The sequence below is a fragment of the Pollicipes pollicipes genome, unplaced genomic scaffold (genome assembly GCF_011947565.3).
Source record: "Pollicipes pollicipes isolate AB1234 unplaced genomic scaffold, Ppol_2.1 Scaffold_7135;HRSCAF=8457_pilon_pilon_pilon, whole genome shotgun sequence".
Taxonomy (NCBI): Eukaryota; Metazoa; Arthropoda; class Thecostraca; order Pollicipedomorpha; family Pollicipedidae; genus Pollicipes; species Pollicipes pollicipes.
Window position 1 is genome coordinate 93,802 of NW_023597008.1, and position 18,171 is coordinate 111,972.

General features: G+C 55.8%; 2 protein-coding genes across 3 annotated transcripts; one reads left to right on the forward strand and one right to left on the reverse strand.

Annotated features, from left to right (window-relative positions):
• Positions 1-1,689: 1,689 nt before the first annotated feature.
• LOC119108962 (serine/threonine-protein kinase rio2) lies at positions 1,690-5,643 on the forward strand. Its single transcript, XM_037232506.1, has 3 exons — positions 1,690-1,799; positions 4,011-5,478; positions 5,605-5,643. The coding sequence occupies exons 2-3, from the start codon at positions 4,051-4,053 to the stop codon at positions 5,641-5,643; spliced, it is 1,467 nt and encodes a 488-aa protein (XP_037088401.1). The 5' UTR covers positions 1,690-1,799; positions 4,011-4,050.
• Positions 5,644-7,455: 1,812 nt separating this feature from the next.
• LOC119108967 (beta-1-syntrophin) lies at positions 7,456-18,022 on the reverse strand. Of its 2 annotated transcripts, none has more exons than XM_037232512.1 (11): positions 17,877-18,022; positions 17,047-17,177; positions 14,112-14,363; positions 12,991-13,129; positions 11,997-12,188; positions 11,488-11,615; positions 10,792-10,884; positions 10,080-10,219; positions 9,612-9,814; positions 8,273-8,460; positions 7,456-7,558 (listed from the first exon to the last, which is right to left on the reverse strand). In XM_037232512.1, exons 2-11 carry the CDS (start codon positions 17,164-17,166, stop codon positions 7,469-7,471), a joined length of 1,545 nt encoding a protein of 514 aa, XP_037088407.1. In that variant the 5' UTR covers positions 17,167-17,177; positions 17,877-18,022; the 3' UTR covers positions 7,456-7,468. The 2 variants fall into 2 exon arrangements, with proteins under 2 accessions (XP_037088407.1, XP_037088406.1); XM_037232511.1 differs by having other exon boundaries at positions 11,997-12,212.
• Positions 18,023-18,171: the final 149 nt, after the last annotated feature.

Genomic DNA, 18,171 nt, shown 5'->3' on the forward strand with positions numbered 1-18,171 from the left:
CAAGGGGTCCCGAATTGGTCAGAAGCGGTGTTCGAGGAGGCTCGAGGAGCCTAGAGAGCCCACCGGATCCTACGATCGAGGGCGTGATTGGGGTCTAAGGGTATAAGGGGCTGGTCGGAGTCTTATTCAGGGCCCCCGACTGGCATAGACGGGCCCTCAAATAACGGGCAGAGGGCCCTTTGCGCCGATCGGGGAGCCCCTGAGTCGATATAGGCTTACATATCGGTCAGATGCCAAGGGCCCGTTGGGACGGCTGAAAGGTCCGAAGGGCTGGCTGCAGATGACATCGAGGACCCCGCCCATAGGGCCGTGATTTCAAATGTCAGCAAGATGATCTCTTGCACCGATAAGGACTCATGAGACAGAGCGTTCGTCTATTTCGGCCAGAGATCGTGAACAACGATCAGTCGGCTTCGTGTTGGCTTGAGCGCTGGGTGCCCATTTTTCCGCATTTTTTTGTAAAACCGAACGGCGTTGGCCACTGCACGTAACGCCAGGGGCGGGCGCCGAGCGGGTAACGATGGCCATCGTTAAACGATGTCTTTGAATGTCTTTCAAAATCAGCTTATACTGTTCAAAGAATGCACTGGGCAAATATTTTTAAACTACTTTGAGGTTGTTCTCAGAACATGTTAAAAGGTGCAGGAACACCGAAAATATGGATTTTACCTTTATTCTTGCATCTCCACCACCAGATTCCAGCAACCGCTTTGCGGCGCTGTAGAGATCAACGCGTTATTGTCATCTTTCTTAAAACTGCACGCGTGAAATGTACGCCCGGAATATCTCTAAATGTACGATTTGGTGTCTGAAGGCGTTGGAAGGTTCTTCTTTCAGATGTGTCTATTTTTGCCCACGCGTTGGACACAGCCCTTTGCAAGCCACGGGGCCGACACTACACGGCCTAAGGAGACTGCAACGCCTGTTGCAGGGTTTTTGCTTTTAGGATATGCGAGCCCGCATGGTCAAAACTATATTACATAATTTGTACCACTAATCATTTCTGACTGGATGGTGAACATATTCACACAAACATTGTCAAGTCATGTTGATACAGATCGTTGTCCCATTTTGATCTTTAATCAACACTCGTGAAAATTCTGACAGAGCCTCTTAGTTCTGTAGGCTTAAAAATAGCCCACTCTGAAATGAGGAACGCCGGCGATTTATTTCATGCAATCGTTTAACCCAGGTTTTTGTCAGTTTATTCATTATAAACTTAAGGCAGCATTGATCTCGCGGTAGCGTCTGACCTATATGTGTATTTGTGTGTATATAACGTGTAAATAAAAAAATATGTTTTTTATAATAAATTAGTCATATCCGGTGATTTTTAGGGTCCCTTTTACCATAGGCCCATTGTCGACTCTGTGCCCCCCCCCCCCCCCCCATTTGCCAAGGCTCTGGCTGCTCCCCTGTCTGGAAACCACAGTGAATCAAACTAAAAACGTTGACGGATTTAACTGCGCCAGCTGTTTGTTTGACTTAAAGTAATCCTTTCATTGGTAGTCTTGGAATCCCACAAAATTATGATTCAATCTCCATCAAGGGAAAATTCCATCGCGTGCAACTTGACGAACGTCATGTTTTATATTTTCCAACTGAGCACCATCCAACGATCGAACTCCCCCTCAGTTTGGTACTGAAAGTGGCGCCCAAAATACACTTTGCACGTTGCTGTAAAATGTGCTGGCAGGTCATCCGCCTACAATAGATGTGCCCATTGAATTCGCGTGAGCGTGGTGTGGGTAGGTGGGACATTGACTCATTTTAAACAACTGCGCGAGCGACGGTGAGAGGTAAGTAAACATACCGAGTGGACGATAAGGCTTTGACTGGACGTTTGCGAAGCTCGCAACCAAATCCAGGGGTGGCGCCAGAATGTTACCAGACACCTCAACTTACTCAGGCTTGGAAAGCTGAATCAGATGTCTTGGTTAAGAAAGGCTGGTCATATTTTGCTTCCTTTCATCTTGAGGATGTTCTAAAATAAAGTGGTCTTCATAGTCATTGCTTGGATTTTCTTTTAAGTTACAAGACTCAAAAATGTGCATGTAATAAATATCTGCTATAGTTGGCATGGGTGGTATTGAAGCACAATTTAGTGCACGTATGCTGTAATGTGGGTGCCCGGAGCTGGTTACACTTTCACCCTCAATTTTGGTGCAGAAGAGAGCCTTTGCTTGGGGGATTTGCTTGTCACACTTGTTATTCAAGTAGAGGTATTATTATACTGCCCAAGCAAAGCTTATTTGTAAGTTAAGTGTAGGTCAGCCTAACATGAGTTTCTCCACACAGACATGGAAGGTTCAGTTCATAGATTTCATTTAGTGACAGGGAAAGTGCATGATTTTTTATGTACCTGTCCATGATCCTATTTATTTCACAGATCCAATTGATCAGCACTTCACAGAGTCAAAGTTGTATTATTAATGATACTTCCCCAGTTGTAAACCTTATCAGCCTGAAAGTCTATAGTGACCTTATGTGATATTCACTGTGGGCACAAAAACCAAGAATGACATGCACCTCACTGTATTCTTTATTTCTTCTGTTACTTAGTTGATCTGCTGTTGATCTTATGTCATGTCATTTAAATTAGTCCCCTTTGATTTTCACAGTTAACTCAATAGCATATGTTGTCCTCTTCAATATGAGCGCAAAACCAGGGACTGGCACCATTGTCATAAGTAGGGCTTCACAATGCGCTCAGGTGCTAAAACTATATGGTGTTGCCCGTCCCCTACCCTGGCAGCAAGCGTGCATGCAGCAGGGAACGAAACCAAGTGCCTCTGGTTTCCCAGGCATGCAGTGGCTGATGCAGATGTAGTCAATGCTGACACCTTAACCACTACACCCCACCCTACACCCCACCACACTCAACCAACCACCCTGCCTGAGACTGGCAAGAACTAATGCTAGACCCATGCAATTTAATGCAATTCATATTTGAACCAAAATGCATCAACAGAAAACAACAGTAGCTGAAAATGCAATACAAAGCTATTTTTTTAGTGGCTGATGCTTTACCTTGTAAGCAAAAAAGCTAATATCATTGATTCACTAATGACCACATCCTGATTTGTGATTCAAATACAGTGTAGTCACATTCTATGATTAGAAAAATTGGTATGCTTATGATTATATGAAAATTTGTGAGAACACAATGGAGCGATGTTTTTGTTGTCTTAATACATGTAGTAATGCCAGATATTTAGGTTAGGTCTGTCTGCCTCTGCGCATTGATCAGTTAGAGCAGGGTGCCTTCCTTGAACCCACTGACCTATGACAGGGTAGGTGGGTTTGAGTCACTTTGGCACTCCCTTATTTGGCTCTGGCTGGGCTGGTCTTCTGCTGCTGCTCACTGAAATAGAATTTCACTGTTGGCATTGGTCAGGGTGCACACAACAAACACTGCTTAGTGTGAGCTCTGGTCCCAGAAATTCATCCAGTTTAGGCATTCTGACTCACTTACTTTACAAAAAAGTGCTCACCAGCCTGGGGATTTGTTACATGTATGGTGGCTTGGAAGACCATGAATTTTGTGCAGCTGATATCAATTGATCCTCAGGGCATCTCTTGATGTGATCATGATCGATTGTTTATGCTCGGTGTGCTCTGTTTGCTCACTGCTTGCCTAAAGTAGTATACCTTGAATCTATTGATGCTGTTCCTCCTGCTGCTTTGAGGCCAAGCAGTAGTGGTTTTAGAGCATCATACATCAGCTGTGATTGGGGTATTTCACCCAGCTATGGTCACTTGCCACTGCTGGTTTTGCATATCCCCACATGTTCTACAGCATCTGTCCCATCAACCATGGGTAAGCTGTTTTGTTAAAATGATTTGATGAACCCATCTACATGTGTGTAATCTGTAAGTCTGTCATGTTTCTAGAATGACATCAAGGTCTAAACAGTTTAATTCACCTCAACATCGCAGCACACCCCACCATGGCCAAACAAGTGGCTTGTGTGTCTGTGCCACGCTGAAAACGTGCCGTGTCCCCGCAGGTGGAGCGAGCTGGTCCTGTCCTGATCCTCGGGTCACAACATGGGCCGACTGGATGTTGGCACGCTGCGGTACATGGCGAAGGAGGACTTCCGTGTGCTCCAGGGCGTCGAGGCCGGCATGCGGAACCACGAGCTCGTCTCCACCCCACTGGCCTGCTCTCTGGCTAACCTGCGCGCCGGCGGTGCGCAGAAGATCATCCGCCAGCTGCAGAACAACAAGCTGCTGGCGTACGAGCGCGGCCGCCGCTACGACGGCCACCGGCTGACCGTCAGCGGCTACGACTTCCTGGCGCTGCATAACATGGTGAACGGGGCCTGGCTGGACGGCTTCGGCAACCAGATCGGCACTGGCAAGGAGTCGGACGTGTACGCGGTGTACGACAACCACGGCGAGGCGCTGGCGCTCAAGTTCCACCGGCTCGGCCGCACATCCTTCCGCAAGCTGAAGCTGCTGCGCGACTACCACAAGAACCGCTCGCACATGTCGTGGCTCTACCTGTCGTCGCTTTCGGCCAAGAAGGAGTTCTCGTACATGAAGGCGCTGCACGAGCGTGGCTTCCCGGTGCCGCGGCCTGTCCACCACAACCGTCACGCGGTGCTCATGTCGATCGTGGAGGGCGCGCCGCTGTGTGAGCTGCGCGAGCTCGAGAACCCGCAGCGGCTGTACGCTGAGTGTATGGAGCTGATGATTCGACTGGCCGAGTGCGGCGTCATCCACTGCGACTTCAACGAGTTCAACCTGATGGTGACGGACGAGGAGCGCCTGGTGCTGATCGACTTCCCTCAGATGGTGTCCACGTCACACCCAAACGCTGAGCAGCTGTTCCAGCGCGACGTCGACTGCTTGCGCCGCTTCTTCAGTAGGCGCTTCCACTTCGAGAGCGACGAGTTCCCCGTGTTCGCCGAGGTGGTGCGCACCGATGACCTCGACGCGGAGATCCGGGCCAGCGGCTACAGCCACGAGTTCGATGAGTTCGACGGTATCATCGGCGTGGGCGACGCTGGCGAGGGGAGTGACGCCGAGTTGGCGGAGAGGCGCGATGCGAGCGACGGACCAGAGGGTAGCGAGGACGAGGACCGCTTTGAGGACGCCAGTGACACGCCGCACGGTGAGGAGGGCGTGACCGAGCAGCCCGATACGCCCGCGTCATTTCCTATTGACAGTTCGGCGCGGGTGGCTCTGTCTCGCTCCCCGCACGAAGGGGACACGCCTGGAGAGGGTGAGGACACGGCCGTCGCCGTAGAGAACACGCCCACCGGCGAGGACTCGTCCGGTGAGGAGGACCCGCCGGACGGTACCTCCAGCGGCGGCGAGGATGAGGAGGCGGCGGCCGCGCAACGGCGCCAGCTGCGCCGGCTGAAGCAGCAGCGGCTGGAGCAGCAGCGGCTTGAGGCTCGCAGTCAGCTGAGCGAGGCGATCGCCCGCTCCGCCAGCCAGCGTAGCCGCAGCACGGCCGCCTCGACGATCGCGCCCGAGCTGCTGCAGCGGCGGCTGGAGCGCGAGCTGCGCCGCGGCCGCCGGCGCCAGGCTGAGCGGCTGCGCGCCAAGGGCGACGCCAGCGCCGTGACGCGCTCGCGCCGCGACAACGCGCAGACGATCCGGGAGAGCAGCTCCGGCTTCTGGGCCGACTGACGGATTTACAACTGTTCGGACGGACTGACTATGCGGAGGGGCGGACTGAGTGGGGGACGTCGGCTCGAGTGGGCTAAGGTCGCTGTGAACACGTGGGCCGTAGCCGGTGCTGGTGATTCCCGCCGCTGCCACAGTTCGTATTGCTTGCCCCAGCCGGATCACGAGGTTGGTCGCATGTGCGGTGACTTGTTATGAAGCATGCCGAGTAGCATATATCTGCAGGGTGAGAGGTGTGTGGGTAGTCGAGTACGGAAAATCATGCTCAGAGGCGCGTAGGTGCGATAGAAACTCGGCGTTGGTTGACCGCAGGACGTTCAGAAGGCACGGGATTCCCTCATTGCGTGTCGCTATTCGTGGCTCGTCTCAACCTCACTCGGAAGTTCAGGCCCCGGCTATTCATGCCAAACGTGGGTAACCGACGGAGTCGAGCGGTACGAGGGAAATGCTACTGGGGCCGAACTTGCGAACTATGGCGTTCGGAGACGGGCCGTCTAAGAGCGTCTAAAACGTGCGACTCGGCACACAGCAGGGACGCAGCGAGTAGGAGAGTGGGGCGTTGACCGTTGCTGGTGCTCAGGAGCGATGGAGATGGAGTATTGGGAGAATGGCCACGAAGCCGTAGGCGCGGACGAGTCTGCCCATGTCGCATTGGTGTGCGTGGGCGGCCCGCCACCCCGCCTTTGAAGCATCGGCAGATGCTTCAAAGGTCGGTGGCAGCAGTGATTCTGCTGGTTCCGTCCATTTGCTAATGTTCCGTTTCATTGTAGGCTAGTTCTATAGGTAATTCGGTGACAATGGCACAGCTGAACAGTGAACTGTCACGGAAGGTGGCGGTTGTCCCTATCGGAAGACGACTCCGCCCCTGTTGCGCTGTAAGCACGAGATCCGAGCGTCACACACCATCTCCCAAGTAATGTAAATATATATTAAACGTTTAATAACTTGCCCGAGTGCAATTTGGCACCGAATATGCTCGGTCGGAAGATGAAAATACATTCAACACACGCTCCATGATACAGGATTCCATCTTAACACAATAATACAAACCAGCCACGCGCAGTATGTTACGCACAGTGCAGCGAGACGTAGAGTTCACGTGCAGCAAGTGGTCGCGCCGCGCTCCCGGCGAACGGCACGACACACCGTCAACACGCGATCGTAAATGCAGAATCCGTCTGGAAAACGCCGGGCGACGCTGCCTGCCGCCACCGCGTGGAACAGAAGGAAGCGCGGAGAGGCGGCGGCGGCGTGCGGAGCCCCGGCAGCCCGCCGGCTGGCCCCTGGTTTGTACACGCCGACTGGCGGACACGGCCTGATATGGTGCGCGCCCGCCCCGGCGTGGAATCAGAGCCGGGGACGGGGCGGGCCTAGTTGAGCATCAGCCTGGCGCAAGAGCGGACAACACATCGCGCACAGCGTTATTGCTAGCGCCTCGGCAGCGAGCCAATCAACAACGAGCACGATCACACCCACGCGCCGGCGCGGCCGACGCCACGCGCACACCAAAATGATTATCAAAGCGAGTAACTCACGACTAGTCTGCTGGTCAAAGGTCACGGCCTCTAAAAACGCAGCCGCTCGGGGAAGCGATCCGGCATCCTCCGGGCTGCCCGGAGCCAGCGTAAACAACGAACCGTTGACGACAGGGGGGCCGCGCGCCCACACCACACCGAAGTCAGACGTCAATAAACGGTCAGCTGCCGGCCGCAGCAGCGGCGCCAGCGCCGCGCGCCGAAGGAAGACAATATGGCGGACAGATATGAGTGGGCAGGCCGGGCCGGCCGAGTGATATGTTGCGGGGGGGCGGGGGCTCGGGAGCGGTCGCTCACGTGAGCCCCAGTCGCTCCACCTTGGCCGACAGGCAGGTGTGCAGCGCGAACACGAACGGCTTCGGCGACGAGCCGAACTCCACCTCCTGCGGCGGACAGGCGCGTCACACTGTGCCCTGGCCGCCGCCCGGCGCAGTGCACGGTATGGCATGGGCAATAGCATTGCCTGCATGTCGGCAAAGCAAAGCGCATCGATTGCCTGACCAGCACCAACGCGGAAGGTGCAATATGGTGACCCACGCCGTCGCTGCTGATAATATTTGAGCTTTATGGGCGCTTCAACCACCGTAAACGGCCTCAAAATTGCGCTTTCAAACGGTCACAATGCTGTAAATTGTTGCTAACTGCGCAGACGCCCAATTCTGGTGAGGATTCCCACTATTGAAAGATCAGGGCCCCATGGAATTAAGAATGAGAAGCCTCACCAAACTGCCCCTATCTTAAAACGAAACAGACACAAGTGGCCCGAAGTAATTGGAACAGACTGAAGACCGCATGAAAATGTACATATAAGCGGCATATAATATAAATATATAAGCAAATATAAGCGGTCATGCAAGTTTCTATTGCCATGCTGGGGCATTGGATCCTGGAAATCTTACAACTGGAAAGCTTTACCAATAAAGGTCAAGAGATAAGGGCCTGAACCAGGCAACCATTTCCACTTCCTTTGAATGCGTAATTCCATTTTTGCCTGACTGCGTGTTCTGTGACAACGGAGCGTAATATCACGCCAGCGCCCGCCTTTCCCCTTCCCCCTCCCCCCCCCGTTCCACCCTCCCCTCCCCTCGGCTACATACCATGACCTCATTCTTGCCGAAATTGAGCAGGACGGTGGAGCGGTTGTCGTCGCTAGAGTCGACCAGCTTGTCGAAGCTGTAGTGCCAGAGGGCGGCGGCAGCGCCGGCCGGGTCGGCCGCTGGCCGCAGCGTCAGCCCGTCCTCGAACTGCATCGTGAGGCGTGCGTCTTGGCCCTTCCACCGACAGTCTGTGTACCAGGACAGGACCGCGTCAGCACTGCATTGTGAGACGCGCGTCTTGGCCCTTCCACCGACAGTCTGCGTACCAGGACAGGACCGCGTCAGCACACCGGCAAACTGAGCACGGCCACCGAACTCTCCGACACACCGGATATCTGGCACTGACAAGCACACATCCCTCCCGTGAGGTGCGTGGTTCACCTGCCTGCCTCTTTTTCTGTACCTTTACCCAGGAACTGGTAACCAGGAGTGTTCCTCCCTCTATCTCAGCGACGCAGTAAACCGCGCGTTGACACCAGAAAACGTAAAATCAGGTCGCGGCACCCCCAGCTAGGAAGACGAAACAAACATAAGAAGCAGGCGAAGAGGTGGTGCAGACCCGGCAGGAATTATGCTACGCAATAGGCAAGGACAAATCATACACGAGAAGGCCAAAGTCATGGCCAAAGTCAGCACATGACAGCCCGCTATAACCACCCAATAAGCTGCAGCCACTCATTCAGTGTTAGTAAAGGTTGTACAGTCACACAGCCTTTGACGAGAAAACCGATGGTATTTTGGCTCACTTTCCAATGGTCGAAACAGGCACACAAATATGCTACTAGTCAAAGGAAAAATGCCAATACGCCAATGGAAAAAACGATGTCGCACTGCAGCAAAGATCCTCACACACGCTCATTACGCCACCTGGCTCTGCGACTCCAGACAGTACATCAAGACCTCGGGGAGCCCTCCCCCCCCCCCCCCCCCATAGCCCCTCCATCCCCCCCTTCCAACAGCGGACGAGCGGAGACCGCTGTCGGACAAAGCCATGTCTGGTAAAAATACTGTCAGCCAAACACCCCCAGATGCCAGAAGCCTCTGTGGCGCTACACTGCCGTCTCGAAGAGAGGACAGCACGTGCCGCGTCCGTCACTTCGACACCCATTCCCAAGGGCGAGACGCAGCGGGCGCACCTACCGCGAACCTCGCCCTGAGAACGGCATCACGGCAAGTGGCGGCCTGTTCCTAAAGCACTGAACAGCTTTGAAATCCTGTGCCACAGAACGTTCCGCGTTTCCTAAACCATTCAACACACGCTGGGACCCCGAATCGCAGCGTTCCGCCCACTGCCCAGCTCCCGTCACGCCCGGTAGCGGCGACGGCGGCAGCGTCTCACCGAACTGGATCTGCTGCAGGTCGGCGACGGCCGCGTGCGTGGCCTGCACGACGGTGCGGCTCCAGCTGGCCAGATCGCGCGGCGTCTCCACGCGCCACTGCACGCTGGTCACGCCGTGGCGCGTGCCGGTGCGCGTCGTGAACGTGATGGGCTCGGCTGGCGAGGGCGGCGCGTCGCCCGGCGTCAGCCGGTAGCGCACGAACCTGCCGACGCCGCCGCGCGCGTCACGCGTCATGCGTCACCGTGTCACGGCCGGGCGGCTGAGCACGTGCCAGCGCCGCTCCAGCGACGCCCACGTGCCAATGATTCTTTGCTCCGGTGACACAGATCAGACACTCAACAAATCTCGTTCAGTGTTTCTGCTGTTCTAGCTGACAGGCGGTGGCGCGTCTCACTCGTGACCGCAAGCCACGGGTCTCCGGGGGCTGGCAACCGCCGGCGACCTCGGGCGACCGCACGCCGTCTCACCGGGTCATGATGAGCGGGTAGGCGGCCTGCGGCGCCGCCCACGCCTCCAGCGTCCACGGCACCTTGGCGAACATGAGCACCTCTCGCTCGGTGACGGCGGCGAACCGCTGCTCCCACGGCCGATTGTCGAGCGACTGGTCCTGCCGGGGCACGCGGCCGTCGACGGTGAGCCGGGTCACGGCCGCTGGCCGCGTCCCTCTCAGCACACGCCACGGCGCGACAACACGGACGGCGAACGGCTGCCAGACACAGCACTCAGACACCATGTCATGTCGTTGGGGCTTTACGACGCACTCAGCTGCTGAGGCTATATGACGTCGCCTGCCTCTCACCCTGGCAGGAAGGGCGGGCACCGCGGGGAATCGAACCCCGTACCTCTGGTTTCCCAGACGCGCAGTGGTTAACGCATACGCGCTAACCACTACACTACCGGCACCCGCACGCAGACATCAAGCGCCGCTTTGGGTATGAGCGTACGCACACCTTAAGGGTTAGTGGGGTTCAATCAGCATTGGTGTTGTCTTTTCCGGTCACAACAGACACATTCTTCCCCAAACTAACTCACGTTCGGAGTCAGACCCCACCGAGCCCTGCGGTTGTCGCAGCCACAGCTTAAGCAAGCCATCGCACGTCGTGAACAGCGGCCGCGACAGGCAGACACACCGCGCTGACGGCGAGAAGCCATCGAGCACGGTCGCGGGCCGGCGCCTACCTGCTCGGTGAAGCGGACGCAGACCCAGCCCATGTGCAGCACGCCGCTGCCGTCCAGGATGTCACGCACGCGCTCGTTGGTCGTCTCCATCGCCTGGGAACGCAGGCGGACGGGACGGTCGGGACCGGACGCGGAGCACCCGGGCCTGCACGACCGGCGCGGGAATGCGGCGACTTGACGCGGTCTCTCCCATGCGTGTCTGATCATAAGCCGGCACAAGCCGTGTGACTGCAGGCAAGCTCGCCGACCGTGACCCCCGGTGCTCCAGTGGCAGGGCGCCGTCCTGCCACCACGTGAGGTGACTAGTTCGGGGCATCCAGCTTCAGCACAGCACGAGATCGCGAGGTGGGAGGCTGCTGGCGGGCACCATCCAGCTTCGGCACAGCACGAGATCGCGAGGTGGGAGGCCGCTGGCGGGCACGTGGCGAGCCGTGCTCCTCCAGCCGCCACAAGTGGGGTTCCAGCTGACAGGTTGGCGAGCATCTAACACGGCTACGGATCACCACTGGGAACACAAACCAACTCAGACCCTGAGCACCTGACAGAGCATTCACCATGACGGGCCACACCGCTCACCCCCTGTCAGCCTGCCGACAGGGAGTCGCCCACATCCCCCCACACCGAGCACACGCACGGAAGCGACGCTGCCGCTCCTGAGTATCCGTGCCGAGCGCCGCTCCGAAGCACCGGCCCCACCTGCCGCGCGAGGGCGCTGAGCGACGAGTGGAGCGTGTTGAACCAGCAGGTGGCCTGGCCGGCGTCCTGGAAGCGCAGGATGCACGAGTGCAGCAGGTCCTGCGAGTGAATCTCGAAACTGTTCGGCTCTGTGGAGATAGAGAGGAGGACGGCGTGGCTCAGTCTGCCCTGGTGTTGTCGAACAGTGATCAGTTACCTGGCTTCTCAGGTCAAGCTCGGCGACACAATTCACGATTCAACCCAATAAACAAAGACCAAACGCTTACTGAAGTCGACGAGAGAAAACTCAGTGGCAAAACAGACTCGACAGCATTCCTGGCCGGTTAAAACTCGGCAATTCAGCTTGCACTTGATCGTTACCATCGACGAAGCCCGAACAATCACATCATCATCGGCGCTCCCGACGCTCGCAACCTCCCACCTGAGACACCTCTTCCAGCGCGCACCAGGCGGCGCCGCCAGCCGGCCGCTCGTCGCGTCCGCGCGCGCGCGCCGCGCGGGCAGCTCACCCTGACAGCGGATGTTGCGGCCCAGCTGGCACAGCTGGAGCCGCACCAGCTTGGTGTCCGGGCTGCGCTCGGCTGGTCGCTCAGCCGGCGAGCCAGCGCCCTCGGCCAGGTACTCGCGCTCCACGTCCCAGCCCAGCTGCCCGGTCAGCGTCGCCTTGCGGAAGTAGCGCTTCACCTCGCGCAGGTACTTGACTGAAACGTAGAACGACGGGACGACTGGAGGGGGCGGGCCGACAGAGCAGACAGAGGCGGATCCAGGAGCGCAGAAAAGGGAGGATGGGAAGGGGAGGGCGCAAGCTCAAACCGGGCCGTGCGGGCGCGGCCGCTGTCGGGGGTCCGCCGGCCGGCCCGGCGACGGCCGGCCGGGACCGGCCGACAGCGGCGGGCCGCTCCTGGCCGGTCCCGACGGCCGAGACACGCGCATGCCAGCTAACCACGACAGGCCAACCGAGGAGCATACAGCCAGGCCAGCCATCAGGCAAGCAAGCAGCCAGGCCACAGACCGGTCGGAGCGCCGCAACGCAAACAGCGAGCGACTGGGCAGTCACCGACCCACTGCAAAACCCCCAAATCAAACCAATGATGCAACCAAATAATCAGGCAATTGAGGCTAGTCACAAGCACTTGCTGCCAAGTCAAATATGCAGATAACTCACTCCACGTGTCATTGGGAGCGTACACACACCCCGCGTCCCGTCGCATGCAAAATAAAACACAGCGGAGCAACATGTCAAACGTCCACTTTCAAAAATCATTATCAGAGGCACCAGCAAGAAACCGACATCAGAAGAGAAAAATGGGACAGCGGGCCCGGGAAAAGCTCACTGCGGAGGAGCACAAAACAACTCAAAACACGAGACAACATTTTCAAACATTACAAATGAAAGCCCGAGTGAGACTGGGACGAGGTGGGCGGAGGCGAGAGACGCCGGGCGCCGGGCGCGTCCTCTCCGAAGCTCAGGAGCACACCGGCCGACGGCCGGCCGAGCCGTACCTTCCAGCACCACCCGCTTGCCCGAGCGCTTGAGGGTCTGAACGGCGGCGTCGTGCGTCGCCTCGCGCAGGTCCTCGCCGTTCACGAACAGGATGGCGTCGCCCACGTACAGCTGCTCCGTCTGGTCGGCCGCCATGCCCTGACGGCGGCGGGGAGGTCAGCAACCGGCCTTGATAGTCGGGCATCCGGCGTCCGCCGGCCCCGACGGCCCAGCGTCCGCCGGCCCCGACGGCCCAGCGTCCGCCCGCCCCGACGGCCCAGCGTCCGCCGCCCCGACGGCCCAGGGTCCGCCGCCCCGACGGCCCAGGGTCCGCCGGCCCCGACGGCCCAGGGTCCGCCAGCCCCGACGGCCCAGGGTCCGCCAGCCCCGACGGCCAAGGGTCCGCCGGCCCCGATGGCCCAGGGTCCGCCAGTCCCGACGGCCCAGCGTCCGCCAGCCCCGACGGCCCAGGGTCCGCCGGCCCCGACGGCCCAGGGTCCGCCGGCCCCGACGGTCCAGCGTCCGCCGGCCTCGACGGCCCAGGGTCCGCCGGCCCCGACGGCCCAGCGTCCGCCAGCCCCGACGGCCCAGGGTCCGCCGGCCCCGACGGCCCAGGGTCCGCCGGCCCCGACGGTCCAGCGTCCGCCGGCCCCGACGGCCCAGCGTCCGCCGGCTCCGACGGCCCAGCGTCCGCCGGCCCCGACGGCCCAGCGTCCGCCGGCTCCGACGGCCCAGCGTCCGCCGGCTCCGACGGCCCAGGGTCCGCCGGCCCCCCGACGGCCCAGTGTCAGCCGGGCCCCGCAGCCCGGCATCGGTTCGTCTTGGTACAACAGCCTGCCGTGTCAGGTGACCACAAGGCGCCGTCGTCACTGGGGCTTCACAACGCACTCAGCTCCTGAGGCTGGACGGCGGCGCCTGCCTCTCACCCTCCGATCGCACAGCGTCATGCCTCCCGTTCAACAGCAAACTCAAAGCGGGACAAATGCAAACTATTGCGCGGTAAGCACGGCACCAGCAGCCGTCACGCCGCATTAAGACTTTAAGCCCCCTCTGACTTCCAAAGACACGCTGACACGGCGATCAGCACCACCGTGCCGAGCAAACGCATCATAGCCTCAGCGCTCGCGTCGTTGCGACCCACCTTGAATATTTTGGAGATGAGTATGGGCATCTTGTTCTCCTTGCCGCCCTTGATGGAGATGCCCAGTCCGCTGTTCTCCTGCTTATTGACGACGACCGTGCGCTTGTGGTTGGCCACGGCGTCGGGCACGTCGTCGGTGGGCGAGCTGTCGTTGTTGTTCACCGAGTTGTCGTGCACGTCGTCCAGCGTGAGGCTCAGGTAGTCGCCCTCCAGACAGGCGTTGGCGCCATACCACTGGTCCTGGATCAGCACCTGGCGACGCCGGGCCGACACGGCGCGCGTGCGTGAGCGGGGCACCGGGCTGCCATCCTGACGCGGGAACAGGATGAGGGAAGGACGCCGGTGCACTTATGTCGGTCACTAGCTGGCAGGGACAGCGTCTGTGCGTCGCAGCGCGCTGCTCTCGCGTCTCATCTGCCAGTCCTGGTCGGGGATGCGTCCCTGGCGGCAGCCGTTCTGCAGCTGCGACCGTGTGATGTCGGTGATTCTGATGAGGTCTTCACCGTACTCACTCCCCGGCCGGGCTATTCGGCATGTACGCGCTTTTGCGCGCAATCCAATTTCCAGGCGATAATCTTGATACCTAACTAGTCAATTAGCCAGACTTCTGCTCCGCATTCGATGGTCCGTGACCAACGTGACTAAGGTGAGTTAATAAGACTAGTGGGTGCTGTGTGCTGCGACAATGTCACACTGGTGAGAGGGTCGTTCCTATGAGATTGGAGAGCACAGTTGTTCCCAAAGACGAGGCCTTGCTCAGATCATGTGTCAAAATCATACAATCTTGAAACAGGCTGTCATAGTCACTGTCACTACTGTTCTCAATGCTAGGTTTGGCACTCTGTCTTCTATACTGTTGGTATGTGAAGAATTATGTGCCCCAAGGACACCAGGGCGGCGCTTTTTGCGGAGTGAGATGGGTGAGGTGATACAAACGTGGCTGTTACCATCATGCAGATGATGCACTAACATAAGTGAATGCGGCCCGTCGCCTTTACGCATTTTCGCCACATGTAAAGGAGTTATGCATTGGAATACTCCCTTGTCATGAGTTTGGCAGGCGGAGATACACACAAAGATGTCTGCGCACTAGATATCAACCTGTATTTGAGTGTTCTAAAAACATCACAGCACAACAAGCTTGCTTCCATGGTGTGCTTGCACGGTGTGTAATTTTCCGCATTTTGCACGCCTTTTGATGTATTGAGAGCTGCCGTTTGATCGAAAAAGAGACTGAACTCTTGCCCTTCCATGCGGAACGGCCGCTGAACGTTAACCCATCCATCTGTCTCTGAGCAGATGGGAGCGGAGCACTGAGACTTTGTCTCAACGGGATGTGCCGATGTGTAATGAAGGCTAAGTGATGGAAGCATCGTTTGGCCATTACGACGCCAAGGTTTGCAATTATGCCGCTTTTAGAACACACCTGCATAAGACGCGTCGAAAAAGCCGCGAAAGTTATCTTCAATGCGCTGTGTTGCCAGGATCGCCTATCTGAGCACACGCATGTGGGTGGGTCGCGTTCGCGTACTCTATGCACCATCATTTGACCGTCCACCTGTAGCGAGAGGGCGTGGGCTACCACGCGGAGTCTTTTCCCTTGTGTTAGTTTGCTAAGAAGGTATATTTTATGTGAGAGTGGGCGCTGTATGAGCATGGCGCTGCCGGCATGCCACCCATCGCTTTAAGGCAAAACATTCAACGCGTTTCGTTTACAAAACATGGATATGGTACTCACGTTCAACGCTTCGAAAATCTTTCAAACATGTGCCCATGCCTGGGAATCCCGAACGCCAGCAACGCCAGAAAGACGCAATAAAAGACAGACTGCAAAATCGTATCGATTTGATTGCCTGCAGCGGCGTATGCAGAATTTCACAATGAAGGGGGAGGGCGCAGTTCAAAAATGCTCACTAAAAACCGTTAAGCGCGCCAGGGATGCGAAATGTTTTGCAAGCAGCAAAACAACACCACATATTCTCGATCTAGTTAGTTTTAGGTTTCTAGCTAAGCGTGATTGTTAGCATTTAGTAGCACACATCAAAACACGCCATGTGTTTGCTAATGGGGTAGGGGGAATGTGTCCGGGGAGCCACCATGTACATAGGCCCCCGAGTGCCCGTGTTTGTACATGTCAGGTCGCTCTTGCCCAGGTAAATGAGACAGATTTATAGCTTTGAGCCATGTTAAATAGTTCTGTAAAGTGTCAGCAGTCAGATTAGATGTGGTGACAACATTGGTTACCCACTGTGGTTGTTTGATTCCACTGCAAACCGAGACAAAGTTCAATTCTGCTCTACCTATAGGAGTGCCAGTAACTGGGTGTGATGACGCAATGTTCTGTCCAGAAGGGATGCAGCTGGAGCCCCAGGTGAGCAATGCTGCGGGGTGAACACATTTGTGTGGCGAAAATGCTGCTGATTAATGCACCCTACAAAGTGCCTCAAAATCTGGCCAACATGTACAAGAAAAGGCAATGACTTAAACTGTTGCCTTACATCTCTCTGTGCCCTCATGGAGAAGTACATGCTATCACATAACACACTGGAGATAAAATGTATGATGCAGTGATGCTTTTTGGCACACTGATATTGTAGATAAAAGAACATTACATAGAAATCTAACTGGATGCTTTGGCATTGTCCAGAAAGTTTGGTTTGCTATCCAGGGGTGAAAGTCTAATGAAATCCATTTCCTAGTGGTTCCCCAGTACTGATCAGGGGTCACAACTTTGATCCCTGATCCCACAACTTGTGATTCACACATGATCAACAGCTGAGGAGGAATGAAAGCATGTGGCAGTTAATGGCTAGCACAGTCAACATACTGTGATGCATTAATGATTTGGCCCACAATCAGATATTATCATGATCCTCTCAGAATACACATCAACATAAACAATACATTGACTATCATTTGTTGCTTGTTTCCTCACCTCCAAAGAACTGTAGGGCTGGTATGATATTTTTGAGTTCAGTGTATCACTCCTGTTCATTGATGATATGGTATCTGACTTATTGATGCCCTCCATTTTCTGATGGCCGTTTGGTTCCATGGAAGCAGATTCTGCAACAGATGCAACAGCAAATCAGATGCAGACAACAGATGACTGACAAATGATGCAGTTCAAGCAGTAAATCATAACAGAGCAGATAATCAACTGATCAACCATACCTTTTCATCCAATCCTGAGCAGCACGTTGATGGAATTAACATAACATGTGAGTGATATGGTGATGGCAATGGTATGGTGATGTTGGTGGTGATTCCCAATCGCCATAAGGTAAGGTAAGGAGTGATAAATACTTATCCATTCCTCTTGTGTAAACTAGGAATGTTCAACTAAAATGCACCAAATCTGGCACACTGGCACAAATATATGACTAAGATTGTGCTTTGCCAGTAGCTGCCTAATAAATTACTTCATTTGATTTACAAAGAGCACCCAAGGTAATCAGGTTTATTTTAAAACATACCTTGTGTGACATTTTGGTTGTTAATTCAAGCAATGTATGAGCCTGAACTGTGATTATAATATTGTTTTGGCAAAGCATTATGCTGTTCATGTTCCTGAAGTAAAAAACTGACTTCACAGTGAGAACTAGGTATTTATACTCAGGCTCCGGCAGACCTATGGCTGCTGTGTTGCTAATCGCTGATATAGGGAAAACGGACCCACCCACCCCACCAACCGGCACAGACAACAGGCGTGACATCAAATAAAAAATACAAATCGCTTTCAAACCACACTAACGACCAACTCACCTAACCGCCCACCCAACTATTCCGACACAGCGCACTCCATGGCAAATCGAGTGCGAACACCCAATCAAATATGGATAAAAAACATATAATGAAACCAGCTGCGATTCTAGCGCAGGTCTGTCAAAATGTATCAGCTGACTGTTAGTGCGTTACTAAAACACTGTAAAGTAAGAGTTTCACCAATCTGCAAGTGGTAAGCTGTGGTTGGCCACTCATGTGTCCTGCTGAGAGAAACAAACGTCTCTTGAATCATAAAGTGTAAAAAAATATTTTTGAAGTTATTTTTTGGAATTCC